This window comes from Clavelina lepadiformis, chromosome 3 (genome assembly GCF_947623445.1).
Source record: "Clavelina lepadiformis chromosome 3, kaClaLepa1.1, whole genome shotgun sequence".
NCBI lineage: Eukaryota > Metazoa > Chordata > Ascidiacea > Aplousobranchia > Clavelinidae > Clavelina > Clavelina lepadiformis.
Window position 1 is genome coordinate 17,715,595 of NC_135242.1, and position 26,663 is coordinate 17,742,257.

General features: G+C 38.9%; 1 protein-coding gene across 7 annotated transcripts in view; it reads left to right on the forward strand.

Moving 5' to 3' along the window:
* Positions 1 to 26,663, forward strand: part of LOC143449090 (laminin subunit alpha-1-like) — a 43,371-nt gene that overhangs the window by 10,805 nt on the left and 5,903 nt on the right. For 2 of the 7 annotated variants that reach the window (XM_076949155.1, XM_076949157.1), the window contains exons 1-51: positions 1,733 to 2,658; positions 3,675 to 3,820; positions 3,979 to 4,125; positions 8,952 to 9,076; positions 9,304 to 9,424; positions 9,538 to 9,717; positions 13,406 to 13,495; positions 13,717 to 13,828; positions 13,911 to 14,058; positions 14,134 to 14,349; positions 14,487 to 14,589; positions 14,694 to 14,827; positions 14,943 to 15,112; positions 15,221 to 15,327; positions 15,418 to 15,647; positions 15,834 to 15,965; positions 16,083 to 16,158; positions 16,351 to 16,445; positions 16,557 to 16,679; positions 16,746 to 16,903; positions 17,001 to 17,146; positions 17,236 to 17,416; positions 17,502 to 17,638; positions 17,725 to 17,834; positions 17,968 to 18,091; positions 18,179 to 18,319; positions 18,672 to 18,701; positions 19,243 to 19,416; positions 19,497 to 19,685; positions 19,756 to 19,877; positions 19,973 to 20,105; positions 20,240 to 20,353; positions 20,438 to 20,646; positions 20,793 to 20,986; positions 21,072 to 21,214; positions 22,139 to 22,204; positions 22,582 to 22,692; positions 22,798 to 22,906; positions 22,996 to 23,149; positions 23,242 to 23,464; positions 23,657 to 23,773; positions 23,868 to 24,040; positions 24,169 to 24,401; positions 24,517 to 24,633; positions 24,736 to 24,906; positions 25,146 to 25,300; positions 25,415 to 25,558; positions 25,666 to 25,808; positions 25,920 to 26,073; positions 26,179 to 26,309; positions 26,444 to 26,615. In XM_076949155.1, coding sequence (XP_076805270.1) covers positions 1,857 to 2,658; positions 3,675 to 3,820; positions 3,979 to 4,125; positions 8,952 to 9,076; positions 9,304 to 9,424; positions 9,538 to 9,717; positions 13,406 to 13,495; positions 13,717 to 13,828; positions 13,911 to 14,058; positions 14,134 to 14,349; positions 14,487 to 14,589; positions 14,694 to 14,827; positions 14,943 to 15,112; positions 15,221 to 15,327; positions 15,418 to 15,647; positions 15,834 to 15,965; positions 16,083 to 16,158; positions 16,351 to 16,445; positions 16,557 to 16,679; positions 16,746 to 16,903; positions 17,001 to 17,146; positions 17,236 to 17,416; positions 17,502 to 17,638; positions 17,725 to 17,834; positions 17,968 to 18,091; positions 18,179 to 18,319; positions 18,672 to 18,701; positions 19,243 to 19,416; positions 19,497 to 19,685; positions 19,756 to 19,877; positions 19,973 to 20,105; positions 20,240 to 20,353; positions 20,438 to 20,646; positions 20,793 to 20,986; positions 21,072 to 21,214; positions 22,139 to 22,204; positions 22,582 to 22,692; positions 22,798 to 22,906; positions 22,996 to 23,149; positions 23,242 to 23,464; positions 23,657 to 23,773; positions 23,868 to 24,040; positions 24,169 to 24,401; positions 24,517 to 24,633; positions 24,736 to 24,906; positions 25,146 to 25,300; positions 25,415 to 25,558; positions 25,666 to 25,808; positions 25,920 to 26,073; positions 26,179 to 26,309; positions 26,444 to 26,615 — 7,935 coding nt within the window. In that variant the 5' untranslated portion in view covers positions 1,733 to 1,856. Of the gene's footprint in view, positions 1 to 1,726; positions 2,659 to 3,674; positions 3,821 to 3,978; positions 4,126 to 8,951; positions 9,077 to 9,303; positions 9,425 to 9,537; positions 9,718 to 11,302; positions 11,887 to 13,405; positions 13,496 to 13,716; positions 13,829 to 13,910; positions 14,059 to 14,133; positions 14,350 to 14,486; positions 14,590 to 14,693; positions 14,828 to 14,942; positions 15,113 to 15,220; positions 15,328 to 15,417; positions 15,648 to 15,833; positions 15,966 to 16,082; positions 16,159 to 16,350; positions 16,446 to 16,556; positions 16,680 to 16,745; positions 16,904 to 17,000; positions 17,147 to 17,235; positions 17,417 to 17,501; positions 17,639 to 17,724; positions 17,835 to 17,967; positions 18,092 to 18,178; positions 18,320 to 18,671; positions 18,702 to 19,242; positions 19,417 to 19,496; positions 19,686 to 19,755; positions 19,878 to 19,972; positions 20,106 to 20,239; positions 20,354 to 20,437; positions 20,647 to 20,792; positions 20,987 to 21,071; positions 21,215 to 22,138; positions 22,205 to 22,581; positions 22,693 to 22,797; positions 22,907 to 22,995; positions 23,150 to 23,241; positions 23,465 to 23,656; positions 23,774 to 23,867; positions 24,041 to 24,168; positions 24,402 to 24,516; positions 24,634 to 24,735; positions 24,907 to 25,145; positions 25,301 to 25,414; positions 25,559 to 25,665; positions 25,809 to 25,919; positions 26,074 to 26,178; positions 26,310 to 26,443; positions 26,616 to 26,663 lie in introns of those variants that run through there. The other 5 variants (XM_076949156.1, XM_076949160.1, XM_076949158.1 and 2 more) reach the window with 5 other exon arrangements.

Genomic DNA, 26,663 nt, shown 5'->3' on the forward strand with positions numbered 1-26,663 from the left:
TGAGTGAAATCGTCACCCATTGGTGGGAACATGCTGAAACGATTCTTGCGTGTCTAATGGGAAATGCGTACATAAACCCTGTCGCAAAACAAAAGCCAAGTTGCCGAGCAAAATTTGGCCGGGACCGAATGCTGTTTCTCGGGCCGATCCATCTCAAATTATCGATGTTTATGCTCGGGTTAAGCGGAAGAAATAACGTCGTTCAGTTACGACTTCTCAATTTGCAATCTTGCAAATAAAGATATGCCGCCACAAATTTCTTTGTTTCTAAGCAAACGTGTATTACGTCGAAAACAGGTTTTAGAATATCTAACCCCAATAAAACGCCACAAAAAATTATTTTAATACATCATCAGAAATTATTATTATGGCAGTAACTTGCACTTGTAAGCTCTTAGTCGGCGCCTTAACTAAAGATTATCTTCTTGTAATTTTGCGATTAATTTAGCATTCATTGTTATCGTCGAGTAATGTTATTGTTCAATTTGATTGACACGTTTGACTAAAGCCTATGGTAAAAAATCACACTTCGTAAATTCCCAGACTGGCACCATCATAAAATACTCAATATTTCAATTTCAAGCGTAAGTGATTTTGTTGATTTGCGTTAAACTTGTGTTAGTTAAGGTTTCAATTTTTATTTGATTTCAGTTTGTTGTGTTAACGCCGTGACATTTGATTAGTGTAGAGGGATAAAAAAGCGGACAAAACCCGCTTGGTTAACGTTACAGATTATTATGCCATAACTTTAACGACGGGTGGCACATTACCTCCCACATGTAGTTCGGGTCTCACACGACAAAGGCATGTCGTCGCACTTCTGCGATCTTGACTGCTTTAAACTGGTGGTTTTTGGGAAATATAACTACATTGTATAACGCCCTATTCCTTCTGTATTTTCTTTTCCAAGCGTCGTCCATTGCAAGAAGCACTGACCAGTGATCATCGATACTGGTCATCCAATTAGACGGCGGTAAGCGGAGCAAATGTGTGTTTTGAGTGACATAAATTGCTTTACCTCTGCTGTGGATTGTTGTCCTTCATCGCAGTTTCGGTCTCCTGCTGTATTATTTTCTTTTGAAAAAGCGCAAGGCAATAGTAGGAGCAACGCTTGTGCTGAAACTACATAATAATAATAATATGTAACAAAAATATATCAGTGAGCTCATCCTAATGACTTTTAATAACATTGTCTTTCTGGGGTTCCTTCTTTTGTTCGACGTTTCCTGCTCGGCGTCGAATAGTCTGGTCTTCAGTTTTTTTATCCGTTAACTTTCTGTTGATTTTGCGCCGGCCTTGACGAACATACCCACCTCCCAGCGATCCCAGGCTAAGCACTGAAAGACATTTATGGAACAGGTGCCCACTGCCTAGTGGAGCAGACTTCCTCGTTTTGACCCATAAACCCTCTGTTTTGCACCCAGGTCCGAAATCTCCTAAAATCGTTTAAGCTTGAGACGTTACACTTCTGAAGTGCACGCAAATCCGCTGACAAATACAAGGTCGAACAATAACGACCAAAAAATAATGTTTTTATGCTATTTTAAAACGGGCAGGAAAAGGTAGAATTTCGTTGACCTTTACCATCAATGTCCAGTTTAGGCGATTAAAGTGTGAAAAGAGGATGGCCTGGTTAGCTAAGAAACGTGCTGGTGACATTGTGTTGACTGATTTTAATATAGTTTCCCAGTGAGACCATAATAAACCGATTTAGTTGTTTTAAACGCAACCAATAACATCTAACATAAAGTATATATATCTGTAGTTTTTTAAAAATAAATTTAAACATTAAGGCGTCAAGTACAAGTTGAGTTTTTGAAATGTGACTTGAAACGCAATATGAGCAATCAAGCAATATGACTGCCAAGTTGGAATTGAACAACATTATGCCTTCTGTGGACAAGTTACTCCTGCGAAATGTGCATCACAGCAAGTACGATGCTTTCAGTCTATCGCAGGTTGCTGTAAATGCAGGTGTCCTTTTCTCAGAATTCGGCACAAGAGCTATGCACATAATTAGGCAAGACAGTTTTGCTAACAATCCAACGCAAGGAATTATATGCAACGAAAGGTCTGGGATAAATAGTGGATTAAGGAACTGTTTGCTATCTGTTGCCAAACAAGCTCGCAAGATGAACATAAAATTTTCAAGATGGAAGGAGCAAACCTTAAGAACGCCTTTTCTTGCACCATTCTCACCCACAAGGGAGAATAGATTCATTGAAATATCACAGGATGACAATGCCTTTGCAAGAACAGGAAAGAACTGCATTCCTGGTACTGTAACAAATGAAACGTGGGCAGGTTCCAAACCAAGATGTATTGGAAGCTTTCCACTTCGTCCAAGATTTTCAAACTTTAACCATTTCAAGGTCATTTGCAAACGTGTAGATCTGAGTCAGAATACGACCACTAGGGCTATATATTCTCAACAATTTTACTTTACAAGACTCGTCAAACTTAGTATTTTATTTTTAACCTTGCTTTGTTTATTGCAACCATCCACCGCACGTGTTCGGCGATATAACAGACACTTTTTAAGACCGTTTTCGAAACGAGGAATTTCAGGAAGAGCAAACTTATTTGACATATCTAAGTTAAATACGATGCCAGAATACTTGGCCCGTCCTGTCATGAGAAGTTCTCAGAGATCTCAATGTAAGTATAAATTTAATAGTCTGCGAGATAGTTAACAACATCATTAGGTGATTAAGGTCTAAACAAGGTGTTCTTGTTTTGCTTCAAAAGAGCAGTTGTGAGCAAAGTTTTGATACAATTGTTTCATCTGTTTCCAACGCTTGTAAGTAAGGAGTCTACTGCCGGTATAACAACAATAACAAAGTGGTTTTATCATGAGGACGGACAACTCTCATTGGTCTACGTCAGAAGTATGGCCTTGACGAAAGATGCTCTCCAAATTATATTATACCACTTGTTTGCTTAAAAACGATGTTTTGTGATCGGAAGGTATTAGGCGAACCCATTTCCTCCTTTTTATTAGAAGCTGAAAGAAACATTATTGAAATAAATTCACCTCTCAAAGTCAGTGATTACTTACTTACCGTGTAATAACAAAGAAAATTTCTATTTGCGTGCATTGTTGCACTGTTATTTTCTGAAATCAACTGGTAATTTGCTATAAACAGGAGACTTGACAATAGCAAATGGCGCTGGTAGAACTCCTTTAGTTGAACAATAGCGCAATAGCATTTTACGTAAAGCCTTGACAAACTGCGTCACGTCTAACTCAGACGCAGTGACGTCTTGATCATGTGGTTTTTGAACGTTTTATCTCGATTACGTTATGCTTGGCGGTTTACGAAATGCTCGTTTAAATGTGAGTTTACATCAAATCAGCTTACAGAGGTTTGTGTGCGCTTGCTCAATGGATAATCCTCATAAATTTACCGTGTTTGATTTTATTTAGTTAACGACTGTACACTGTTGCGGTTACAATACAACCTACGTATATGTTTGGAGCATAGCAGGCTTCAAACTTTATATTTTAAATGTTTCATGAAATTCAAACCGATTAGATGTGCGTTTTCTCTTTTACTATAATACGTGCAAAATTTTCATTGCATACCGTCAGAATAAAATACATGTGTTGTGTAATTAGTATGCTGTAATCAAGTGTAAAATACACGCAACTATTGTAACTTGATATATCTTAGGGCTCTACCCATCGGTTGTTAATCTTGCCAGCCGGGCTCACATCACATCAAATGCGACATGCGGGCGGAATGGGCCGGAAAAGTACTGCAAGCTTGTTGAACATGTGGACAGGTTTTGGCCAACTTACAAAGCAAAGGGATGCTCGGTGCGTAGATCCAAACCACACCTTTAAAATCTAAGACATCTTGCCATTAACATACTGTTCGTTTCCAGAGATTATGTTTGTTGGGATAAGATCAACAAGGTCTGTTGATGCTTAACGTTGATATGGATGCCAAATTAACGCGCCGTATCCTTTTCTAGATTTGCAACGCTCGCAGTGGTGACCCATCCGAAAGGCACGGGATTGAACACGCCATCGACGGCATTGGAAGCCGGTGGTGGCAAAGTCCTACAATTGAACAGGGTTACCCCTATCACTGGGTCACCATTACACTTGACCTGAGACAGGTATGCTTGACATAAAAGAAAACGGCTTGTCCATTAGCGGTCTTTGATGTGTTATTTCGATACTGGTCGGTCATTGTATATTGCACATTTGGTTCTGTTTGCGAATGATACTTGCAAACGCACTTTTCGTTTTTTTTTGTGCGAAATTTTATGCGATATCAACAAAATACATTGTTCAGTGCAAACTATTGTATCTCATTTTCGTCCACGCAAAATTCTCACGCCTTCCTTTTTTCGCTATTTTTGGCTCGTGATATCATGAGCTACGATTTTGTCGTGTTGTTTTTACCGCCTGAGCGCCAAACGAACTTAAGATTTGAGCAGGCATGAAAGCAGCCGCCTTTCCTAGATCAGGCCGCATGTCGGAAATGCCTTCGCTTTCATGCGCACAACGCTCAATTGGGACGTCGAGTGAAAGGGGCTGCCGGGGTGGGGTGTCGTTGACTGGGTAATTTAATAGGAACAGTTAAAGATATGATAAGCCATATAGTTAACGCCATACAGTTCTTTGTTACGGTTGGTGTTCGAAAATGATTTGTTGTCTTGTCCTCACTTTTTTGGGAACGCTCGATCTTCTCCTCGCCGTAACATGTAGGTGGTGTTTAGTTTAACGTTTCAGTTTTTAAATAAAACATGTAGGTAAGATAAATATAAAAATGTAGGATGTGGGAATTATTTGTAAATAGCAACCTTTTCAAGTAACTCTATCGAATATGTATTTGCGCTCACGCACGCTTTGCTTTGCATTTTAGAGAATAAACCTGCCAACAGTTGAATGTAAATTTCTGTGGGGAATGCACTAAATACTTTTCAAAACTTGTAACTGACACAGTTTTACTACCAACCAATGACCTGAGAAAGTGTGAAATGGAGATTAGAATAACATGAGTCTGTAAACTTAAAAACGAAACTCGACACCAAATGAAACAACAGTCTGATCAGTTGCTACACGACGTCTGCGCTAAATGCCACTGGGTGAGGGCGAAAGGCAATTTCTCGCCCCAGCGCAAGTCAGTCGTAAACTGCGACTACACAAGCCGTCGTCATCTCTTTAGATGTGTCGGTGTATTTAGACACAAAATTCTTAAGAAAAGGGCAAGTTCAAACCAGACTGACGCCAGACTGTAACCATTACAGCACATTTTCAATTTTTGCTGGTTACATGCTATACTTAACGTATTCCTGCGTCGGGCATAGTGCAACAGTTAACGATCTATTGGTGCTTAGTAGAGGGAAACTCAAACTACTTTAAAAGGTCAATTGAGTATTTTCACTTTGCTTATTCGTATTGAGCGCGGTCGACTGTTGGAATAATTTTCGCAAATATTATGCCAGAGATTTACATACATTATACGAGTTGTCACCTTTGTAATGCGTATTTTCTGTTGAGCTCAATAAGTCAATTAATTTGAAACGCCTTCAGACCAATCGATTAAAATACTTCATGCAATTTTTGATGTTGCTAGGTCCTCGAAAAATCGTTTTGAATTGAAATGGTAACTCGCTATGAACTATAAGCGGGGTGGGTATCTTTTAAATTGTTCGCCATTTCAACCTGATTAAAGAAATCAAAATATTATTGCGCTATTTGAGTTATTCGATATTGCTGTCATCGTTCTAATCTAAACAACATGGATCTCACGCAACGTTCAATCCATCTGGGCGTCGGCCTTCGAATTGCATCACTCAAAATAGTTTGCGTTTGCCAATAATCGTCGTCCTATCATAAGGCACTTATTTTATATTAGTTTCACCAGAAATATCTGCAAAATGCAGATGGCGTAGACGCTCTCATATAATAGTAAATGCCACATTTACTTCCTATATTGTTAAAAAACGCTCTCATTACGCTGTATCAATTCTCAGTAAAGATTGTATTACAACCTACTTTGCCATTAAGGTCGGTTTGGGCCACTCACTAAGCTATTTAAAATGGGTATCGGTTAACCTTGTACACATTACGGTGTTTGTATTTACTACTTTACTGACAATTTATCAAAAATTAGGGCTTTGATATCCAAATTTTATATTGCTTTAATCAAAAAAATATCTTAACCGATCAAAGCAAAACAGATTAGCGTTTTTGGATATGTGCACCGCCCTAGATTTAGCTAATATTGAGCTTCGGCCATTTCGAAAATTGTCGCAAATGAGGGCTTTACCAATTACGCTTACTTGAGCTTTGATCGTCCGTGTAAAATGTCAGAAAACCATTTGACGGCGTCTGTATAAACACCATCTTCAAACAACTGCCCTGTTTGATGTAACATTTAGCGCAGTTTTAACATTGTCCTCACTTTGAGACTGTTACACTACGCGTTTGGTTGTGTTGAAGTTTCCGGTGCACTTGAAGGCTGCTGCTGGCAGACAAGAGCGCCGGTAATTTGGGCGAGAGTATATGATGTAGTATCATGCACAGGTTTGTAGTATTACGTCATACTCGCCGTTTTCTCACGCACCAAAGGTGATGTCATTATCAATGGTTAATTTGTGTTAATTTCGAGTGTAAAGGATTGACAAAGTGCGCACGCGAAATGTATTTTGTTTCGTGTCCCGAAAATACAATTAGCGATGCTTCCAGCTACAGTTTTGTCCAAATATGTCCAAAGCTAATTTCCCAAAGTTTTTGCAACAAACTGCATTTAGTATGTAGTTATGTCAGGTTAGCGACATGAAGTGAATCATCAGCAGACTAATTGCCATTCTCAAGTTACTCACGGTGAAATATACAAGTATATATTCTAGTATTTTCTAATTTTACTCCGCTTTTTGCCACAAATGTATGGACACATAACACGTAAACTTCCTCTGGTATGGCGCCGGCAGCAAGTTTCTGCTGTGCCGAAGCGCCACGTCTATTCAGGTGAAAACACAAACGTGTGCTCGCCGCTTGGTTTAAAAACGGTGCGTTTAATTACCGACAGGAGGCGGTTAAACCCTTGAAAACAGTGTCACTGTGTTCTGAAAGGACCCTTCAATTGGCGCTATAGGATCACTTTAAAAGCACCTGTAAATGGTTTAATAAAAGCCTATAAATACCTTACCAATGCGTTATGGCCACCGCAATTGCTTGATGTTGTAAAGTTCCCATAAGAGATCTTGTGTCGTGATTGGTATTTTTGTTAAAGGATATATAAGAGGCCCTATAGGTCTATATACCGACGCTGAATGTTTTACCGAAAACTGGTGTTTGATTTCTTTTACCTTTGATTTGCTGTAATGGAACAACTAACGTCTTGTAATACATTTCATATCAAATTTACTAAACAAACACTATACGTTGACCCTTGATAACTCAAGTACTATTACGTCAGGGATACTTTATGCAGCGCTTCGGCGCCACCTTCAAGCAAAACCCAATTTGGTTGTCTTGTTAAAGTGGTCATAGTTTAATATTCGTAACGTTTCACAAAAATGAATTTATTGTACCTTAAACTAATGTTTAAATATCTTTAAAATGGGTTACAAAATTGGCCTTAAAGCTGTCTAAATGGAATCGTACGCGCCTTGGAGTTTGGCAAACAATTCAATTTTTAACCACATGAAAACTTTTACTGTTACTTTGATCTTTGTCAGATATGATTGTGTCTGTAGAGGAAGTTGTTTTTGAAATTTCGACATTATGAATTATTGTTGCCAGAGCGAAAACTATTTTTATAAGATTCACTGCTCATTTTAAAAAGGAGTTATTAAATCAATTAAGGTTGAGTGTTTACCATCTGGTTGTGCAATATTGTCAAAATGGGTGAATGGTGGCCGTACCTTGTAAAGGTTTACGTTTCATTATTTGAAATTTTATATTTTAGAAACTATTTGTATGTCTCGTATGTCATAATATTTCTCCCTTGAATGAAGAAAGGTAAACTTAGAATGTTCTATAAGGACGTATAGATTAATGAATTTTCTGAAGTACTTAGTCATACAGTATTATTCATCCATGCAGGTTAATTATGGCCATAGTCATTTATTCATAACAATTGAAAATTTTTATATCGGTCAGGTTTATTCATGATGTGCATTTCACCCATTTGGCAGTGGCGTGCAAACAGACGGGTTTTTAACAAAATATACCTATAAAATACCACCGACCGCCTATTTTGTTGTTTTCCGAATGACACCTCAAAAAAACGACAAAATATTCGTCATTTGAATATGACGTAGCGCTCTTATATGGTATTAAACTTATTACGACAAGAGGATGATTCTAAGTGAGTAACATTTCAACTAGTTTCAAGTATCTTTCGTGGAAAAGCAACTATAGGAGTGGTGGAAGCATCGGTTTCCTTTAAAAACTATTAATCAAATCGATGAAGCCACCGCTGTTAACAGAGCTTGCAACAACACAGAATCGTGGTAACGATTCTAACCTGATTATTCAAAGTAACGACGTTTTGTCATCTTGAAGGTAATCCGGCTAACTCGCCAATCAAGACGACCTTGTGCGCCAAAACTACGTGACCTGTCAACAGCTGTTTCGCTTATGTTGATGTTTGTGGCTCACAACACTGACGCCGCCCGAGCATTGAGAAATGATCGAGCATTAGAAATTTTTGTCGCTTAATGAGAATTTCACAAACGTGGTTCACACCTTCCATAATCTCATCCAAGGTTTTAACTGTAAAACGCGCGGACATGCGTGTAATCCAAATACAAGAAACACAACCGAAAAAGTTAAAATTACCTTATTTGGTATGGAGAATAGTTCGGCATAAGCTTGAAACGTGCTGCATTTCTTTCTCCCATACGATATTACGCAAGTTTTAGCGAAGCTGCATAAGTTCTGCGCACTCCTATATAATCTATATAACTTTTAATGCCGATTTCAGGTGTTTCAAGTTGCATACGTCATAGTTAAAGCCGCTAACTCACCTAGACCTGCCAATTGGATTCTGGAAAAGTCAACAGACGGAGTCACGTGGTCTCCATGGCAATACTTTGCCATAACAGACAGGTAAATCTTTCTTATGTCACCAAACTTTTACAAGTCTTGGTACACGTTTGGGGGGAGCAATTTCTTTCTTTACTTGAGAACAGAGGTTTTGGAAAATGTTTTATTTGCACAAATTTAAAGATTTTTCTTCGCATGTTTCGTTTCAAATGACCAAGGTAATAAAACTCGCATGAAGTTTAACTTTCTTTAAAATACTCATTTTAACTAAATAATCTGCACTTTAACAGTGAATGTTTCAACGCATACGGTCTAACCCCTGCCGAAGAGGGAGCTCCCAGGTATACCACCGACAGTGAAGTGATGTGCACTTCGTACTTTTCGCAACTGATTCCATTCGAAAATGGCGAGGTAAGATTTTACATAGATTACATGAACTGCTTTTTTGTGTTTTCCTTACTCGCAACCTACACTGCATAGTTCGTTTGTATTTATTTGCAGCTTAAATTCTTTTCCGTTATCAGATTCACGTGTCTTTGATCAACGGACGTCCAAGTGCTGAAAATCCCTCTCAGGAATTGATTGACTTCACCTCAGCACGGTTTGTTCGCCTCAGCTTGCAAAAAATTCGAACCCTACACGGTGACCTTATGACACTCAGCTCGAGCTCTGCTGAATATGCTGACCCTCTCGTAACCAGAAGGGTAAGTTAATTGGAAGTTGACTGAATATGAGCAAGTTTCAATTTCAATAAAGCAAGACCGTTTGAAGTAAGCTAGTAAATAAGTATGAAACGTTGTGTGCTTCAAAATTGAGCTTTCTTCAAATATACCCATTTTGCTTCGCTACGGTGCGTATTCTTCATAAAATTACATTCAGAATAAAAGTTTTATGAAGTAGCTTGTAGTAGCATATAATGGAAATGAAAAAGAGCTTTGGTTATAACTTTGCGGTTAACTTTTGACCGCACTTTATAGGGGTCAGAAACGTAACAATTGCTCACGTTTACCCACAGATTAACTTTTAGCTAACACGTTGTTCATGGTTTGTATATAATCTTGACTCGGGACATTGAAAAGAAAAATTTTTTACTTTTTCCTTGTACTTTTTTGTTTGATCAAAGTGTTTTAAAAGTTTTGGGATACGTCGAGATAGTGTTTGATCATATCTGAACTAAATGCTGGATATTCATATTCGATACATACGAAATTTATATTAATTGTGTAAAAATGGGACACAGCATAAAACGTACATCACGTAATATATAAATGTAGAACAAGTTTTTATGTATATTCACCACTGTAACTTCTCTTGTTGAAAAATTGTACAGTTCGTAATTAACGTTCTTTGTTTGACAACTTTGTATTCCATATTGAAAAATTAAGACAGTATCATTAATAAGATGCCGCTTTGGCCAATGACCACCAACCGTGACGTATCCTTATTAAAGGTCAATGTGACGTAACTCACGCGCTTTGTATTATCAAAATCAATATGACCACACAAACTGCCGCGACATTATTTTCTTCTCTCTGATCGCCTTTTCGGGGTCGTCTCTCCATTGTCACTCAGTTGCGGGCGTAATGAGACTTTTAACTTAATTTTTGTCTGATTGAGTGGAGTTTGCAATGTCGACGATTGTAGGCATGACGGATTCTGTTTTTGGGTCGAAACGCGAGCATATGGTGCAATGAGCAAATGCGTAAGGAAAAGGCAAAGAACTTTATAGAAAAAGATGACAATAAACGCTTAAGGCGCAGGGCTTGTTTTGATATAATTTCGTACGCAGAAGGTATAAGTTGCAATCTATCAAATTAATTCAATTATCCAGACCTCATCCAGGGCTTGTGTAACAGTGTAGCAGTGGCACCGACAAAACGTGTTCAACAAAACCAGGCCATTTAAGTTGGCTTAACACGCGAGTTTCGACGTCAAATCGACACTTAACGCCGAAAGACGTCGATAGCCACAACGCGTGTGTCACTTAGGCGTAGGTGGCCAAAAAGCAAGAAACGGTTTTCAGTTGCTCAATGGGGGAGGTGACACAGCAGGTGTAAATAAACGTCAATTGAAAAAAATTGCGGAAAAACGGAAAACGTGTTGACTTTAAGTTGAACTGACTAAATTAAAGATTTTCTGGAGAGTGTTTTAGTCAGACAGTACGATTTTTATAGCAGTTTATAACTTTGGAAATTTCCAAATAAAAAACATTCTGCAACAAAGGCAGATAGGCCGTAACAAAAGAAACCGTTCTCAATTCAACTTGTTTTAACTGTCGCTTAGGTTAAGAATACGTTGATGTTTCATATCTGATCTTCGTTGTGTCGTTGATGGATTACTTGACGGACATTGCATGCAAAACCCTTTTTAACGTTTAACGGAATAGATTGATGATTCTTCACATAATCACGACTTCGGACTTCATTCCGTTATCTTGGAATACCCTCGGAGACTTGGACATGTGGATATTTCAAGCCAGCGTTATGATATTAATAGCTTTTCTTTCCTTAAACATGATTTATGCCGAAAACACTGCAACAGCATTAACAAGTTCAGCTGGAAAGCTTGACCTGGAGAACCCATATGACTTAACCAGCAGTGATTTACATGCGTTACTAGCTCAACGATCAGACGCTCTGCATCTCAGACAGTACGTTCGTCGCTCTGTGGTACGCAGTCATTTTCTTCCTAGAAGACGCAGACATCGAGTCAGATTTTTATCGCCGACCGGGTATCAGGAGGGGAAATCTAGCCGAAAGATAGGAAGGCGCCGAAATGGTCTTACACTAGGCGAAATGCACCGAATTGCATCTGACACGTGCTCATGCGGAGCTCAGCCGCTCATAAACGTCGTTAGACACGCTTTGAAGCAGGTACAATATACAGGAAGTGATTTGTCATATTGTATAGCTCTTTATAAGACTCTCCCTGCATTGAGTTGTAATCGTATGTTTTTATTGCGTGTATTATTGCCCCAAAAGTACGATTTTCTTCAACTTAGTAAGGTATGTTTAAATCATGTAAAATGCGTTCTTGCTTAATACATGCGGGTAGACTACACACACACACAATGTAAAGAACTTATATTTACGTTACGGAAAACCGTCGATTTTACGGCCACCCTAGCGAAATAAATCCACAGAAACGACCTAAAATTAAATGGGACGTCGGCGGTTAACTATCAACTAGTTTTAATGGTTTGATGGCCTCCAGCATTTCCATTGATGCTGGCGAGGACGACTGTGTTCAAACGAAACACGTATACTTTTACAACCATTAATGAGCAGTAAAAGCGTGCAATTAAGGCCGTTACGGCAAACGGCCACACTTAAACCCTTGTTTCGTGTTTTCTCGAGACAACTTTACTGTCCCCATAAGATCATCCATTGACCGTCTTAATAAGATATCACCGCAAAAAACTCTAAACTGCAGTTATCACGTTGGTAAATAATGAATTATAGTGCAATGTTCCATTTTGATTTCGATCTTTGAATACGTGTAAGTTTCCAGTAGTATACCATTAGAATTATGTCTACATTATGTGTTATGGGCGTGTCATTCATAAGCAAAGCTCAGACAATCCACATTTGAACGCATTATTTACTTTATTTGGTCTTGTTAACCGCACGCTAACTTGAGGAGTTGGGTAAAAGTTGTTGTAATCGCAGCAAATTCCTTCTTTTAGTTTTCTGGTGGTTTGGCCTATAACATGACGTAATGTTTTTCAAGGTCGTGTCGTAATCGCATAGTTGTGCTTTTTTAAGTTGACAAGTAATGTTACTTCAATTTTCGCCAAATGACAAGAGTCGCGTGACGATAACCACAGCGGTTTGCATGCCCAAACAATCGAGGCTAATTTTTTTAGTCCACTGAGTTAACATGGATTTGAACTTTAACCACAAGTGGAAATGAACGTGTTTTGGCTTAAACCAAAACAACATCCTCTTTTAGCGAACGATTTTAACACCGGGCGTACGTCACCGGAAGATCGCACTTCAGCTAATGGTGGCCTGTGGTGCGCTAATTGCCAAGGTAATTTCTAGCGTTCACGGCTCTGTATTGTGGCCGGAATCCTTTCTCTTTTCTCCCGCAGATGTTAGGTTTCCACCCCGTCTTAAACCACTTGCATTTTGAATGTTTTCCTTAAACCACAGACGTAGGCTTGAAGTTGATCCACTTTCAATCGTTGAAAATATTTCACTGATTACAGCAATCGATTTCCGTTTAATGTCATTCAAAGAATCTCGTTGGCATAATGACCTAATCGTCAATTACAATCGCCCGATATCCGTGGGAAATTTGGCCTACTAAACGGAAGGGTTTTCTGAAGACATTACTTATTTAACCGCAACGCTTCCCTGGTTAGCTAAAGATCAAACGCTTTTTTTTTAGTACTACTACTCGATCAAGGACATCAGTATTGGGGGAATGTGTATATGCTACGGTCACGCCAGCACCTGTCCTGCTGACGTCCGCTCTGGAGTAAGTTGTGTTCCTTCTGGATATAATTTGATGACAGAATACATTCTGACAATGACATAACCATATTAACCGTTAACGTTTAACCACGCTGATTGCTTCTGTTGATATATTATCATGAAATTTATGATTGGGATGCGAAATGATGATCGTAAATTGTGTTGGCTATTGCGATGCCGTTAGTAAAAGAAAAGAAGAACACGACAAATTGTTGTTTTCTTTAGCTGTTTAGGTGCGAGTGTGAGCACGACACAGGCGGTAGTAACTGCGAAATCTGTAAACCTGGATACAACCAATATGCATGGAGGCCTGGAAATTTCGGGTTTGAATGCCAAGGTATAGAGAATTTGGTGGTTACACAAAAAGGTTTGCTACATGTTCTTAAATCACCATTTTAAATCTTGGTTTTGTTTAAAAGCCTGCAATTGCCATGGACATTCTAAAGAGTGCTATTACGACCCTGGTGTCGAAGAGAGAGGAGAAAGTCTTGATATTAGCGGAGATTATCGCGGCGGTGGAGTGTGCGTTGGCTGCAGGGACCGGACACAAGGCATCAACTGCGAAACGTAAGTGCACGTGGCACGTTAACTAAGAAAACTGTGCATTCAATCGAACAAGAATGGCAATCTTGCTTGAATTAGGTGCATAGACGGTTATTATCGGCCAATAGACGTGGAGCCTGATGCACGTGACCCTTGCCTATCATGCAACTGCAATCCATACGGTGGGGCCCGGGCTGATGGAGAAACGGGACCTTTGGCTTGTGTAAAAGATATTACATTTGTCAACGTCGACAGAAATCTTTTTCCAGGCTCGTGCTACTGCAAGGAGGGCTATGCAGGACAGCGTTGTGACGAGTAAGAGTTACCAAATATACAACACTTTAGTAAAAATCCAAACAACTATTCCCTCGTTTGCAAGTGATACAAAATACAAATGAAAAATGGTGTTAAAACACTGACTAAGTACCTGATACTTTGGTTTATTACCACAGGTGTGCATTTGGATATCGTCATTTTCCTCTTTGCGAACCATGTCCATGTAACGTTGCCGGTAGTCAGAATGTTGATCCTTGCGAGGGAGACTGCGAATGCAAGGTTACTCCCATCAAAGCGTTGAATGACCTGTTTTCTTAACTGAAAACAAATTCAATATCAACAAATTTTGTTAAGATTTTACAAAGCATTGTTGTATCTTGTAGGAAAACGTTGAAGGAGCAACCTGCAGTCAATGCAAAAAAGGTTATTACAATTTGCAGCAAAGAAATTCTCAAGGATGTGAAGAGTGCTTTTGTTTTGGTGCTACAGATAACTGCCAACCTTCAAACCTTACCTGGTAAAGTTTTCTTACATCAACGATTTGATTAATTTATGTGCCTTATTATATTCACTTTTGTGCCACAAGTTGCCTGCAATTCCATTTATAAGGATTTTTCTCCCTTTCACGTTAGGTCGAGCATCCAAACAAACCGAGGATGGGAAGTACGTGACCGCTTCGGACGACGAAAAAGCAACGCACAGTTGGATGCTGGTTTGGGTGAACCGTATGTGGACCACGCTCAAACTGCGCACAAACTTGCTACAACTATGTACTTCTGGTCTGCTCCAGCTGATTATTTAGGTATTGGAATAAGTACCTTTTATATTTAGAAACCAAGTTTGCAGTAAATTGCATTGAGGGTTGCCATGTGCCGAAAGTCGTGAAGTTACCCATTTATATTTGTTGAAGGTGATAGGCTTACTTCATACGGCGGAAATTTACGGTATGTGGTATCATACGATCTCCTTCAGGGTGCACAGGTCTATCCCATGCAAGATACCGATGTCATTTTGGAGGTAGTTAATTTAAAAATTTCTCCATTGTAAGTTGCTATAACTGTTAACCTGCACATCGACATATACTAAGATGTTTCCTTCTGGTATCAGGGCAACGGGAAGACACTACTCTACAAGCCCCGAGGAATGCTTCTAGAGCCACAAGTCGAATTGGAAGTCAGTGTAAAACTGGAATCTAATCACGATCATGCTGATGACGGATGGGTGGACTCTACAACGCGTCAACCAATAAACAAGGGAGATTTGATGACTGTACTTCGTGACGTCAAACGACTAATGATTAGAGCAGTCTACAGTCGTAATAACGAGGCAATATACAGGTATTTTCGAACAGTGTGCTAACAATTCGTAGTGTGTCATGGCCACGATAACAACGGGTTAGATTTGGGAGGGATATCACTGGTGTGTAATTAATGATGACGTGAAACTTTGTAATAGTCGTTATTAATTGTTCAATCGTAATTAGATGTTCCAACTTACCGGAAAATTTCTTTTCACATATCCAGAATTAGGGATGTGTATCTTGACACGGCTGGAACATCGGGTGATGGTCTAAGTGCTGAGTCGGTGGAACTTTGCAAGTGTCCACCTGGGTATTTCGGTTATTCTTGCGAATCCTGCGCAGAAGGATACTGGAGGTAACTTTTAGCACCGCGTAAAAATACTCTTAAATCCCCTTTTTGCTTCTTTTATTTTTTTATGAAAAATTGTTGTAGTGCTAATTTCGTTGAATAGCTTTTATATAACTTTTGCAGAAATGGAAAATACTGCGTACCGTGTAATTGCAACGGGCATTCAGACATATGCAATCTACTCAATGGAGCATGCCAAGTAAGAGAAATATTTTATCAAGTAGCAAAAAAGTTAAAATAGTGATATTCCCGATTGACGAAGACAAGTTTTCATCTATGCGTTAGATAACCTACCTAGATATATTTTACTCCGATGCTCTGGCCAAATGCCGTTTTGGTAACAATTAATAAAACGTATGAAATTCATTTTATTCTACTTCCAACTTTGCAGAATTGTCAACATAACACAATGGGAATGCACTGCGAAAGATGCAAGCCCAGTTATTACGGCGATGCCACTTTGGCGACACCTGACGACTGTCAAAGGTTTGAAGTGGTTACTTTTTATTTATCTAACGATTACTTATCATTCGAGGCAGGGTCACGTGTTTACATGGGTGCATATGTAGATATAAATATGACTTAATGTTTTGTCAGATGCGCTTGTCCGTTAACGGTTTCCGGTAATAACTTCAGTCCATCTTGCCAACTGGAACGTCCAAGTGGAGATCTAGTTTGTTTGGAATGCCCAGTGGGGTTCGCTGGAAAAAGATGCGAAATGTGAGAAGAAAAAATGGTGTTCCCATTTAATATGAAGGAACTGTTTTCAAACCCCTTTATTTATAGATGTGCGGATGGATATTACGGTAACCCCGCCATACCAGGTGGAACCTGCACGCGATGCCAATGCAATGGAAATGCAATATCATGTGATCGAGTTACTGGTAAATGCATTTCATGTCGAAGTTATACGGCTGGCGATCACTGTGAACGTTGTCAAGCAGGTAAGTCGCTGATGTAGTCTTTTTCGATTGGTTCTGTTAAAATTGGTAGTGATATTATAACATTGTTCGATATGCTGTGAGATGTATTCATTTGTAGCATATTACGGAGATCCTATCGTACGCAAGAACTGCAGCCCGTGTGATTGTAATCCAGCTGGTTCTCTTAGCAGGCAATGTGATGCCGAGACTGGACAATGTCCGTGCGGGCCCAATGTTTACGGGAAAACCTGCGACGCATGCGCAGTGAGATGACTTTAAGTTTTAAAGTTTGGTTTTCATTATACTAACTATAAAATGCATTCACGAACTGCAAAAATTTGTTTTTTCTGCAGAGCAATTACTTTTTTAGCGATGAAACGCGCAGCTGCATTTCGTGCAACTGTGACTCTGTTGGGAGTGTAACCCAGCAATGCAGAAGCGATGGCTCTTGCACTTGTCGCCAAGGAGTTACAGGACACCTGTGTGATTCCTGCGATAGCGGATATTTTGGTTTCAGTTTAACAGGCTGCAGGGGTACGTTTGAAACAATCTTCATTCATGAATAAATTTGTCAAATGTCAGTTCGTCAACCAACAACAGTTAAGTTGTTTTGCTTTAGAATGTGATTGTCCTCGCACAAATGGTAACTGCGATCGAGTATCCGGGCAATGTATATGTCCCCCTAATACTGAAGGCCCATATTGCGAGAGATGTGTAGACGGCTCATACCAATGGCACCCACACGATGGCTGCAAGGTTTGAACGAGTTCAAACTCAAAATACTTTGATATGTCTAAATGCTTTCTGTTGCTTAACAGACGATATTCTGCGTTATTTTACAGATGTGTGAATGCGACTCGTTGGGTTCGACTACCCCTTCCGTTTGTCACAGTGGCACTGGACAATGCCTTTGCAAGAGTCAGTTTGGTGGTCGACAATGTAATCAGTGCAAGTACGAAACTTTTGCTCCTTTCATTGAGCAATATGTCGTATTCAGCCATTTTGCGAGAACTCAGTGCTATATGTGATATATGTTTACATGGGAAGGAAGCGCTGGTGCAAAGCTAACTGTTTATCAATTTCAGAGAGGGACATTACGGATTTCCTGCTTGTCAACTCTGCAATTGTGACCCTGAAGGAACAATTCACAGTACATGCTCCAGCTCCTTTTCTTGTAATTGCTCAAACGATGGACAGTGTTTGTGCAAGGTTAGGTTCAAGTCAATCTACTATGAAGCAGGTTTAAGTTTGTAAATATCATATTTAAGCCATTCGTCCTATTGTTTAAAAACAAAGGCGAATGTTGTGGGAAGAAGATGCGATCAGTGCGTGGAAGGATCTTTCGGCCTTTCACGGGAACAAGATGGATGTACCGAGTGTTACTGCTCAGGAGTTACTGACCAATGCACCCAGGCTGCTTATGTCTGGGGACCACCGGTAAATGCTCTTTGTTTGTCTAATAAGACGCTTTTAGAGTTCAAAATAAAATATGCCACTTTCATAAATTATTGATTAGATATTTGCGTATAGTTGCGTTAATATTGTCCGTTGAAGGATCTATATTCTATATAATCTCTCTGTGTATCAAAATAATTGACAGTTTTGTGGTAATTTATGACAACCGTCACAGTTATGGTAAAATGCTGGTGCTCTTAACTTGACGGCATTACGTTGGATAGTGAGTGAAGCAATGACATCATGTTAACTCCATTAGTGTTGTTCAATTAATATTAGGTCATAACTTCTGTATAATGTCATTAAGCGCTCAAACTTGTGATTTTCGAATTAGATTGAACTCGCGGACCCGTTTGAAATTGTGGTGAGGATTCGGTGTGTGCCATGATTTAAAGTTAATCAAAACTCGCAATGCAAGCTAAACATCATTTGCTTAATTACAAACATAATTGGTTGCGCTTAATGTTCCCGCGTAAGAACTATATCATGGCTTTAACTTTTGGCAAGGGCGACTCTGCTTTATTAAACTCTTCAACATTCTGCAAGTGCTTTTCTTACTTTTACTAAAACAAATTCCTTTTTAATATTTACGTTTTCAGTAATTCTTAATGCCGCCCTTTTTCAATACATTATGTTCTTTTTGTTCCTCTGCGGTAGAGTTTGTTACTTCAGCAGTAATTGCATAATAAGGTGATCTGCATGATGTCAGTAACGCTGATCAACTGATGCATGGAACAATAGCCATAAATTAGCATTGTGGTGACTTCTCGATATGTTTAGGCAAGACCAGGCAACAGATTTCATAAACAAGCCAACTGAATTTTTATTTCATATCTTTGTATCACTGGTACTTGCGAGAGAGAAATTCTGCTTTGTATTTGCTAGGCATCTCTATATACTTCCAGGTATCGTTGAATGTTGCTCCGGTCGAGGTCACTCACGAAATAAATAAAAGATCGATCGCTGAAGAAGTAGTTTTTACTCAGGGTATGGTGAGCGCTGACCCCGGTCTGTTAACCCCAAGTTTCAGGTCCCAGCCGTATTTTTGGAGACTGCCATCGCACTTTAATGGCGACAAAGTGAGTTTTGATTTTCTATTCTTTGCAAGAAGGCTATAGTACCTGTTACAATTTTACCACTAAACACGGCTTCGTCATAGCGCTTGTCATACGGTGGCAAGTTGAGGTACACGATCCGATACGTGGCGGGAGTATCATCAGGTCCAGGTATACCGTCTGGGCCTAATGTTGTCATTCGAGGTGGCATTGGTGATCCTCTAACGATACAATACAAAAATGATGATCCTGTCACGAGCCAATCGAAGCCATATGTCGTGTTAATGAAAGAGGTGAGTTTTATAACGCATATTCAAGTTTTTATGACCTTATTAGCTTATGCAATGAATCGTCGATTTTCAGTTGGGTTGGACTCATTCGGATACTCATCGAAACGTCACACGTAAGGAGTTCACCAAGGTTCTTGAGGACATCCAGTTTTTCCTGATAAAGGCTTCGTATGGTTACCTTATGGATCAATCCAGGTGTATATTTTTTAAGATTTAAACAGCAAATAATATCAACACTTATCATACACATTTCTCATAGTTCTATGTAAAATGTAACTTCTGTTTCGCAGGTTAAGTGATGTACTTCTGGATGTTTCGCAACCAGGGATTCACGGAAGAGGAGATGCAGGGTCTATTTATCCTCTTGCAAGAGGGCTAGAGCAATGCTTTTGCCCACCAGGATATCTTGGGCTATCATGTCAGGTTTGGTTATGTTTATATTGTTTTTTCTATATACCGAAATGTCACTCATACTATAAATAATTTCCAGGACATACTCTACATATACCAATGAAGATTGTACGATTATTAATATGTGAGATTGTAATTGTTTGCAGGATTGTGCCGAGGGTTATATGAGAGTCCAACAAGGCGTCAACATTGGAAAATGTGAACCGTGCAACTGCTTTAACAGAAGTGACACCTGTGATGAACAATCTGGCAGATGCTTGGTAACTAAGAAATCAAGTTTTCTCCAGTTGCGTACGCATAACTTATTTAATTACTTTGCTCAAATAATATCCTGTTTTTTATAGAACTGCGCCGACAAATTTACTGGTTACCATTGTGAAAAGTGTATAGCTGGTTATTACTTGTCTGGAAAAACCTGCAAGAAGTGTGCCTGTCCAGGAACAGAACCTGTTAACAATTTCAGCCCCACCTGCCAACCGGATGGTGCAGATGGTGTCGGGGACTATACTTGTGACGCTTGCAGACCAGGCTATGTTGGAAATCATTGTGAACAGTAAGTCAAAAAGGATACTTGCAATAACCAAAAAAGAAATATTTTTTGTTCTAACTTTTTGATAAACCATTTGTTTCTCACGAAGCGCAGCCTCTCATAATGTATTAGCTATACCGTTCATTGCAAATTGTTTTGTTGTGCTGTAGATGCGCAGACGGCTACTATGGTGATCCAAGTGCTCTTGGGGGACACTGCGCAAAGTGTGGTTGCAATGTTGCAGGATCGGTAGATGGAGTTTGCGATAAATCTACTGGGCAGTGTCATTGCGATGTCGGCATCCGAGGTCGGGTGTGTGATCAATGTCAGCCACGCCACGTCATCACTCCCCATGGGTGCATAGGTAAGACTGACGAACAAAAACCAATGTGTTTTGACCATAACTTTCGTGCGAGAAATAAAACTTACTCTTTGCTATCTCACCATAGAATGTGACGATGGATGCTCTGGGGAACTTCTCCATGAAGTGGAAATCCTTGCCAACAGGACAAGACGCGTCGATCTGAGAAACATGTTTCCTCCTCCCTGGAATCAATTGATCACGTCGAGAGTTTTGTCGAAACGAATTAATGTGAGTGTCGACGTTTGAATTGATCACTGATCCTTTTCTTATCTGCTATCGAAAATTATGATATGATTTTACTCTTACTGTGTGTATGTTGATTTGAAAAACCTTAGACTCTGCTGGAAACGTTAGAGGCTTTCCAGGAAGCTTTGTCAACCAATGAGGTTACTTCGTGCAAATTGTTTCAAACATTTTTCATTGATATTTTTGATCATTTTAGATCACTCTTTAATCAACTACACAACACGAATCTCATTTCATATTTTAAAATACCTCTCTTCTGCTCATACAGGTTTTCTGTTCCATTTAATGATTTCATTTACATGTTTTGTTTTTTAAACATATGAAATTTTGATATCAGCCTGAGTTCTGCTTAAAAATATGCAATTTTGAGGCTCAAGTTATGCTTAATGTATGCTTAGCCTAACACTCGAGATAGCTTAATACTGACCGAGTCTTCTTTTCGAGTTCCAGTAATTGTTTCTATTGTACAACACGCTAATCTTTGCACGGTTACAGTAACAGAAATAATAAAATTACTACCGTCTATCAAAAAAGATATGAAACTGGTTGACAGACCAATATGTGTATTTGCATAAATAGAGATACCTACTTTATGTACTCTAGCCTACCTAGTAGTGCGTGTGAGAATAAACATGGCTGGCTGTTTATTATGTTTAACATATGGTTTTATTTTCACTAATAATCAGACTGCGTATGTTCATAAACGCTATGCTTATAAAAACATGTAATGCCATTGCATGTCATTTTACTTTTTCTCAGGTCAAAAACAGTAAACATCAGTAGGCTAACTATTTGGCTTTACCGCTTAAATATAGTAATTTATCTAAAAGCTGAGATTGTGCTACATGCATATAAGTTACCCGTTTGGTTTTTGTTTTTCAATGTATTTATACTATTTACATGCAGCTCTATATACAACTGCTTCTGCACAGAAAATTAAACCATTTCGTCGTGCGGCGACTTGTCGCCAAGGTACACAGAGTGACTAACTCTGGCTTATTAACTTTTGAAAAGGAACTACTGTTTTGAGTTGCAGCTTTTACTAACCGAACGGCTGGCGTGTATTTGCGTTTTTTTTTAATTTGTTATTAGTGGGCTACATGTGCCTATTTGGAGTAATATACAGATATAATTTATTTAAAAAAAATTTTTGATCTTGATTACATTTGCATTGTGTAAATACGCTTGGACTTTTGTGATCAATATTTTGGGCATGTACATTGCATTGGAATTTTTACCAGGAATGAGTTTGACTCCACTCGGAAATGAATTTTCATCACCTATTCAGTATCCCTATCTAATGGTACATTTGCGCACAATGTCCAACCTTGAATATAATTGTATTTCAGGAAAGCCTGGTTAGATCTTCCCGGAAGATAATGGATGCCATGATTGCACTTATGGATGCCCCGATGCAAATCAGTGAGGTCACGGATCGTATGACGCCAATTTTAAGTGCCGTAAGTTCGCTGTAAGGCTGTCACTTCACTAAATTTCCAGAAACAGTAAAATTTTGTGAACTTCTCAGTTGCATAAAAATACATTATGAGCCCAAACTTCCTTAGGGGGATGCTTGTTTAGACCGAATGAGTAAATTGTCATCAACTCCTACCGCCAACAACTTAGTAGGGAGAAAAATTCAAGATTTTCGTGATCTACTTAATCAAGTTGAAGGTACTTTGCCCAACGCAAGTGGATTTGCTCATATTTTCCACTCAAATAAAAATTTTGTTGAAGATGCGTTAGTAAAATCGTACGTGCAGGTATGAGTCGGGGCGCCAAAAGATTATTGAGCCACCTTTCCGATGGAAAAGTTGCAGACGAAGAGAGGATGCATTATGAAGCTCTGCAATGGATAGCAGATATAAGAAGGCGAACGCTGGGCTCACCATTGTTGAAAGCACAGAAGGAGTTAGAGTGAGAAATAGAAGTTTTACAAGACCATCTTCTTATCATCTCAATTTGCAATCAAGAACATTATTTGACTCGTTTTTATTCGTTTTCTACAGCTCAACGGAAGCGCTGCTGCAAAGATTGACAAGTAATTTTACTGCCCATACAAATCGGTCGCAAAAAGACTTAATAGCACATCAAAACATGCTTTTCAACCAATACAACACTGTTATGAATAAATTTGATGACATCTCTTACCTTGTTGGCAACAGCACTCAGAAAGTTGGTGCTGCTAATGCGATGAATACGTTGAACCGACAATTATTACGCCAGACGACTGTAAGTTTAACAACTAGCCTCTATACGTATGAACATAAATACGTTACTCTACAATACAGTATAATAAACCTAAAAACTTATAAAGTTTAAAATATTTTATTTACCCAAGTTTAGTATTATCATCCGAAAAACTTATTTCACATCAGTTTTAATCTGAAACAAAACAGGAAATTGCTTATGCTTACTTTGCAGAGCAATATTGATCGTCTAAACAACGAAGCGATTTCGACAAGGATGATGTTGAAAGAAGCAAGACGCATTCTTTCGGGAACAAGAAAGTCGTTTAAAACAGGAAGAAGACAAGTGAATGTAAGTTTTTCTCTACATAAACTTAAATGCTCAATAAATGTCTTCCAAATATTGTAACACCAAACGTATTTAATCAAATATATTTCTTTCTTAGAATTTATCTGGGCGAGAATCCCTGAAGACTAAACTTATAAACCTTACCGCTGAGCTAAAGAAAAAGTTTGAGTCTACACACCTAAATCTTGAACCTCTTATGAATTATGTTAAAAAAAATGTTGAGTACCACGTAAGGAATAACCTTGAAGGGCCTGCAGACTACATGAACAGGTACAAACCTTCTACTATGTTTCTTCATTTATTTTTTATAATGTTGGGTGCATGCAACTTGTTTTTTTATTGCATAACTACTCTCAATTTTTCTTGGTAATTCCCAATTAATTTTAATAACTTTTCAGGGTGTTTCAAAACATCAGTGCCATGTCCTTTAACCAAACAGAAGCTGCCTCTAGGTGGACTACCATAGCAGGAGCTTTCTCCAAGGCTAACAAAAATGCAGAAAAGGCTTTTGACAGAGCAGTAGACGCGGTTGAGGCTGCAACCACCGATCTTAGAAAGAAGGTGAATAAGTCGTTTCGTACAAGCGAAGATGTTCAGGACAGCCTGTATGACATGCCTCTGACCATCAACGGTAATTTCTACATATCTTTTTCACGTTCTCTTATGGATTTCTAGCTCTTGTACGCATGTAAATTTATTAGACTTTGACTTAAATTCCATACACGTTTGCCAATTTTATGCTGCAGCTCAACGTGATCTCCTGAAAAATCTAAATAACGAAATGAGAACGGTTAATCAAAGTACAAGGAGCCTCACTGCACAACACGAGGGTCTATTCGCCGACCTGAAAAATATTAAGCGATGTAAGTAATTTGTTCATATACGGCATTGCTGAATATTTTTATTTGCGCTACTTTACGATTTCAAGTTTAAGATGAGAAACTTGAACCAAAATGCTTTTTTAGCCCAACAGGTAAAACCAAGCCAGGTGAGTATGGCAACAGAAAAGTCGTTGAGACTCGTGAATGTGGCAGAAGACAATTTTGATAGCGTTTCCAGCACATTCAGACAGCTTGAAAAAACTGAACAAGATGTATCAAGATATCAGTTCATGAAAAAAGAGATTCGTGATAATCGTGAGTAATGCAAGGTTAATATTTTTAAACAATTCCTTCCTATTGTAAAGTTGATTATTTAAAAAAGCTTGTCTGCTTAAAAGCTCTTCTTACCAAAACTGTTTTAGTCATCTTTCATACCTCTTGTTTTCGTTTTCCATTGTGAGCTGCAATAAATTTAATCAACAACGTATACTAGTTCGTTAATATAATCTAATTCTTTAAACGTGCTTTCATTCTGGTCCTGTTTTTCGTCACAGTTGCTGCCATACCGAAAGCAATGAGGGACATTAATGCTGCGTCAGACAGGGCAAGCCGCTCGTTGAATAGGATAAAGCTGCTCAGCGACAGCATGCGAGATAATATATCCAACATTAGACATTTGATTGCAGACGCCAGACGCAAGGTGGCGTCGGTGAGACTTTTCTGCTACCATTATATAACATTAAAGATTAAAGCAATAATCATACGTTACAAGTTTTTAGTTTAATATTTTACTCATCGCCTTTAATGACGTATTTATCCACAGATTCGAGGTGTGTCTGTTAAATCTACCGGGCGCTGCGCCATGAGGTACAAACCCGTTATCACACCCGGAACAACTACAGAAATAGTCCTCAACGTACAAACCACTAAGCCTAACAACATGCTATTTTACCTGGCCAGAGAAAAGGTACCACTGTAATTGTTAAAAGCCTTGCAACGGTATTGATCTAATACCCAGTTTACAAAAGTCATAGAAAAATTGTCTTTATTGGATTGTTTTATTTTGCCTTGTAGCAAGATTATATTGCCGTTGAATTGCGCAATCATCGTGTTGTCGTCACTTGGGACTTGGGCGGTGGAACAAGTTTTTTAGAAAATCCAGTGCAAGTGATCAGTAATCAGTCTAATAATGACTGGTTTCGTATTGAAATCTCGAGGTTTGTCCTGATTCAAACGTCAAAACTGAAGCTTCGACTGTAGTTTATGTGATATTTCGAGCCATTTTTTTCCTTCACGCGATCTTAAGTTGATGAACATTTTTGCTTCAGAGAAAAGAGGAATATGAACGTGACAGTGTACAGAGCCACTGAAACTTCTGAAAGTGCGATGTCAACTGTTGGAACTTCTCGCGGCTTGTTTTCCAGTCTGGACATCAGCTCGGATGACAAGTTGTTTGTCGGCGGAATCGTGAACACTACTGATGTACGTTCACATCATTGTTAATTCATCTTAGTTTAACAGACATGAGCAAATCATTTCCTTATATTTCTAAGGTCGCTTTATTTTTATATCTTACAAAATATTAAGGTTCATGAATCAATAATGCATCGCACTTTTGATGGTTGCATGGGTGAGGCCTTTTTGCAAGGTAAAAGTATCGGTTTGTGGCACTTTAAGGAAATCAACAATGCCGAAGACTGCCAAGGTTGTACTGAAAGGTTCGCGACTTTAGCAATAATCTTAACAACTCTTTTCAGTCACTTTCTGGATCTGATGAAAATTCTCCTTGTTTAGTAGCTAAAGGAGACGCCGCTTTTCAATTCTTTGAAGTTTCGTTTATTTTGTATTGCAGTCTTCGAACAGAAAAAGAGATTGGAGCAAGTAATCTTTACAGCTACAGCGGCCATAGTTACTCCGTCCTGAGACTTCCATCAACTTACCGAGCAAGGAACCTGCGCATTGGGGTCAACTTCCAGACTTTCAGCTCAGAAGGCCTAATATATTATCTTGGTGCTGCTGACAGGGTAAGTATGTATGTTTGGTCTAGGTCAAAACCCTCGTATTGGTGACAC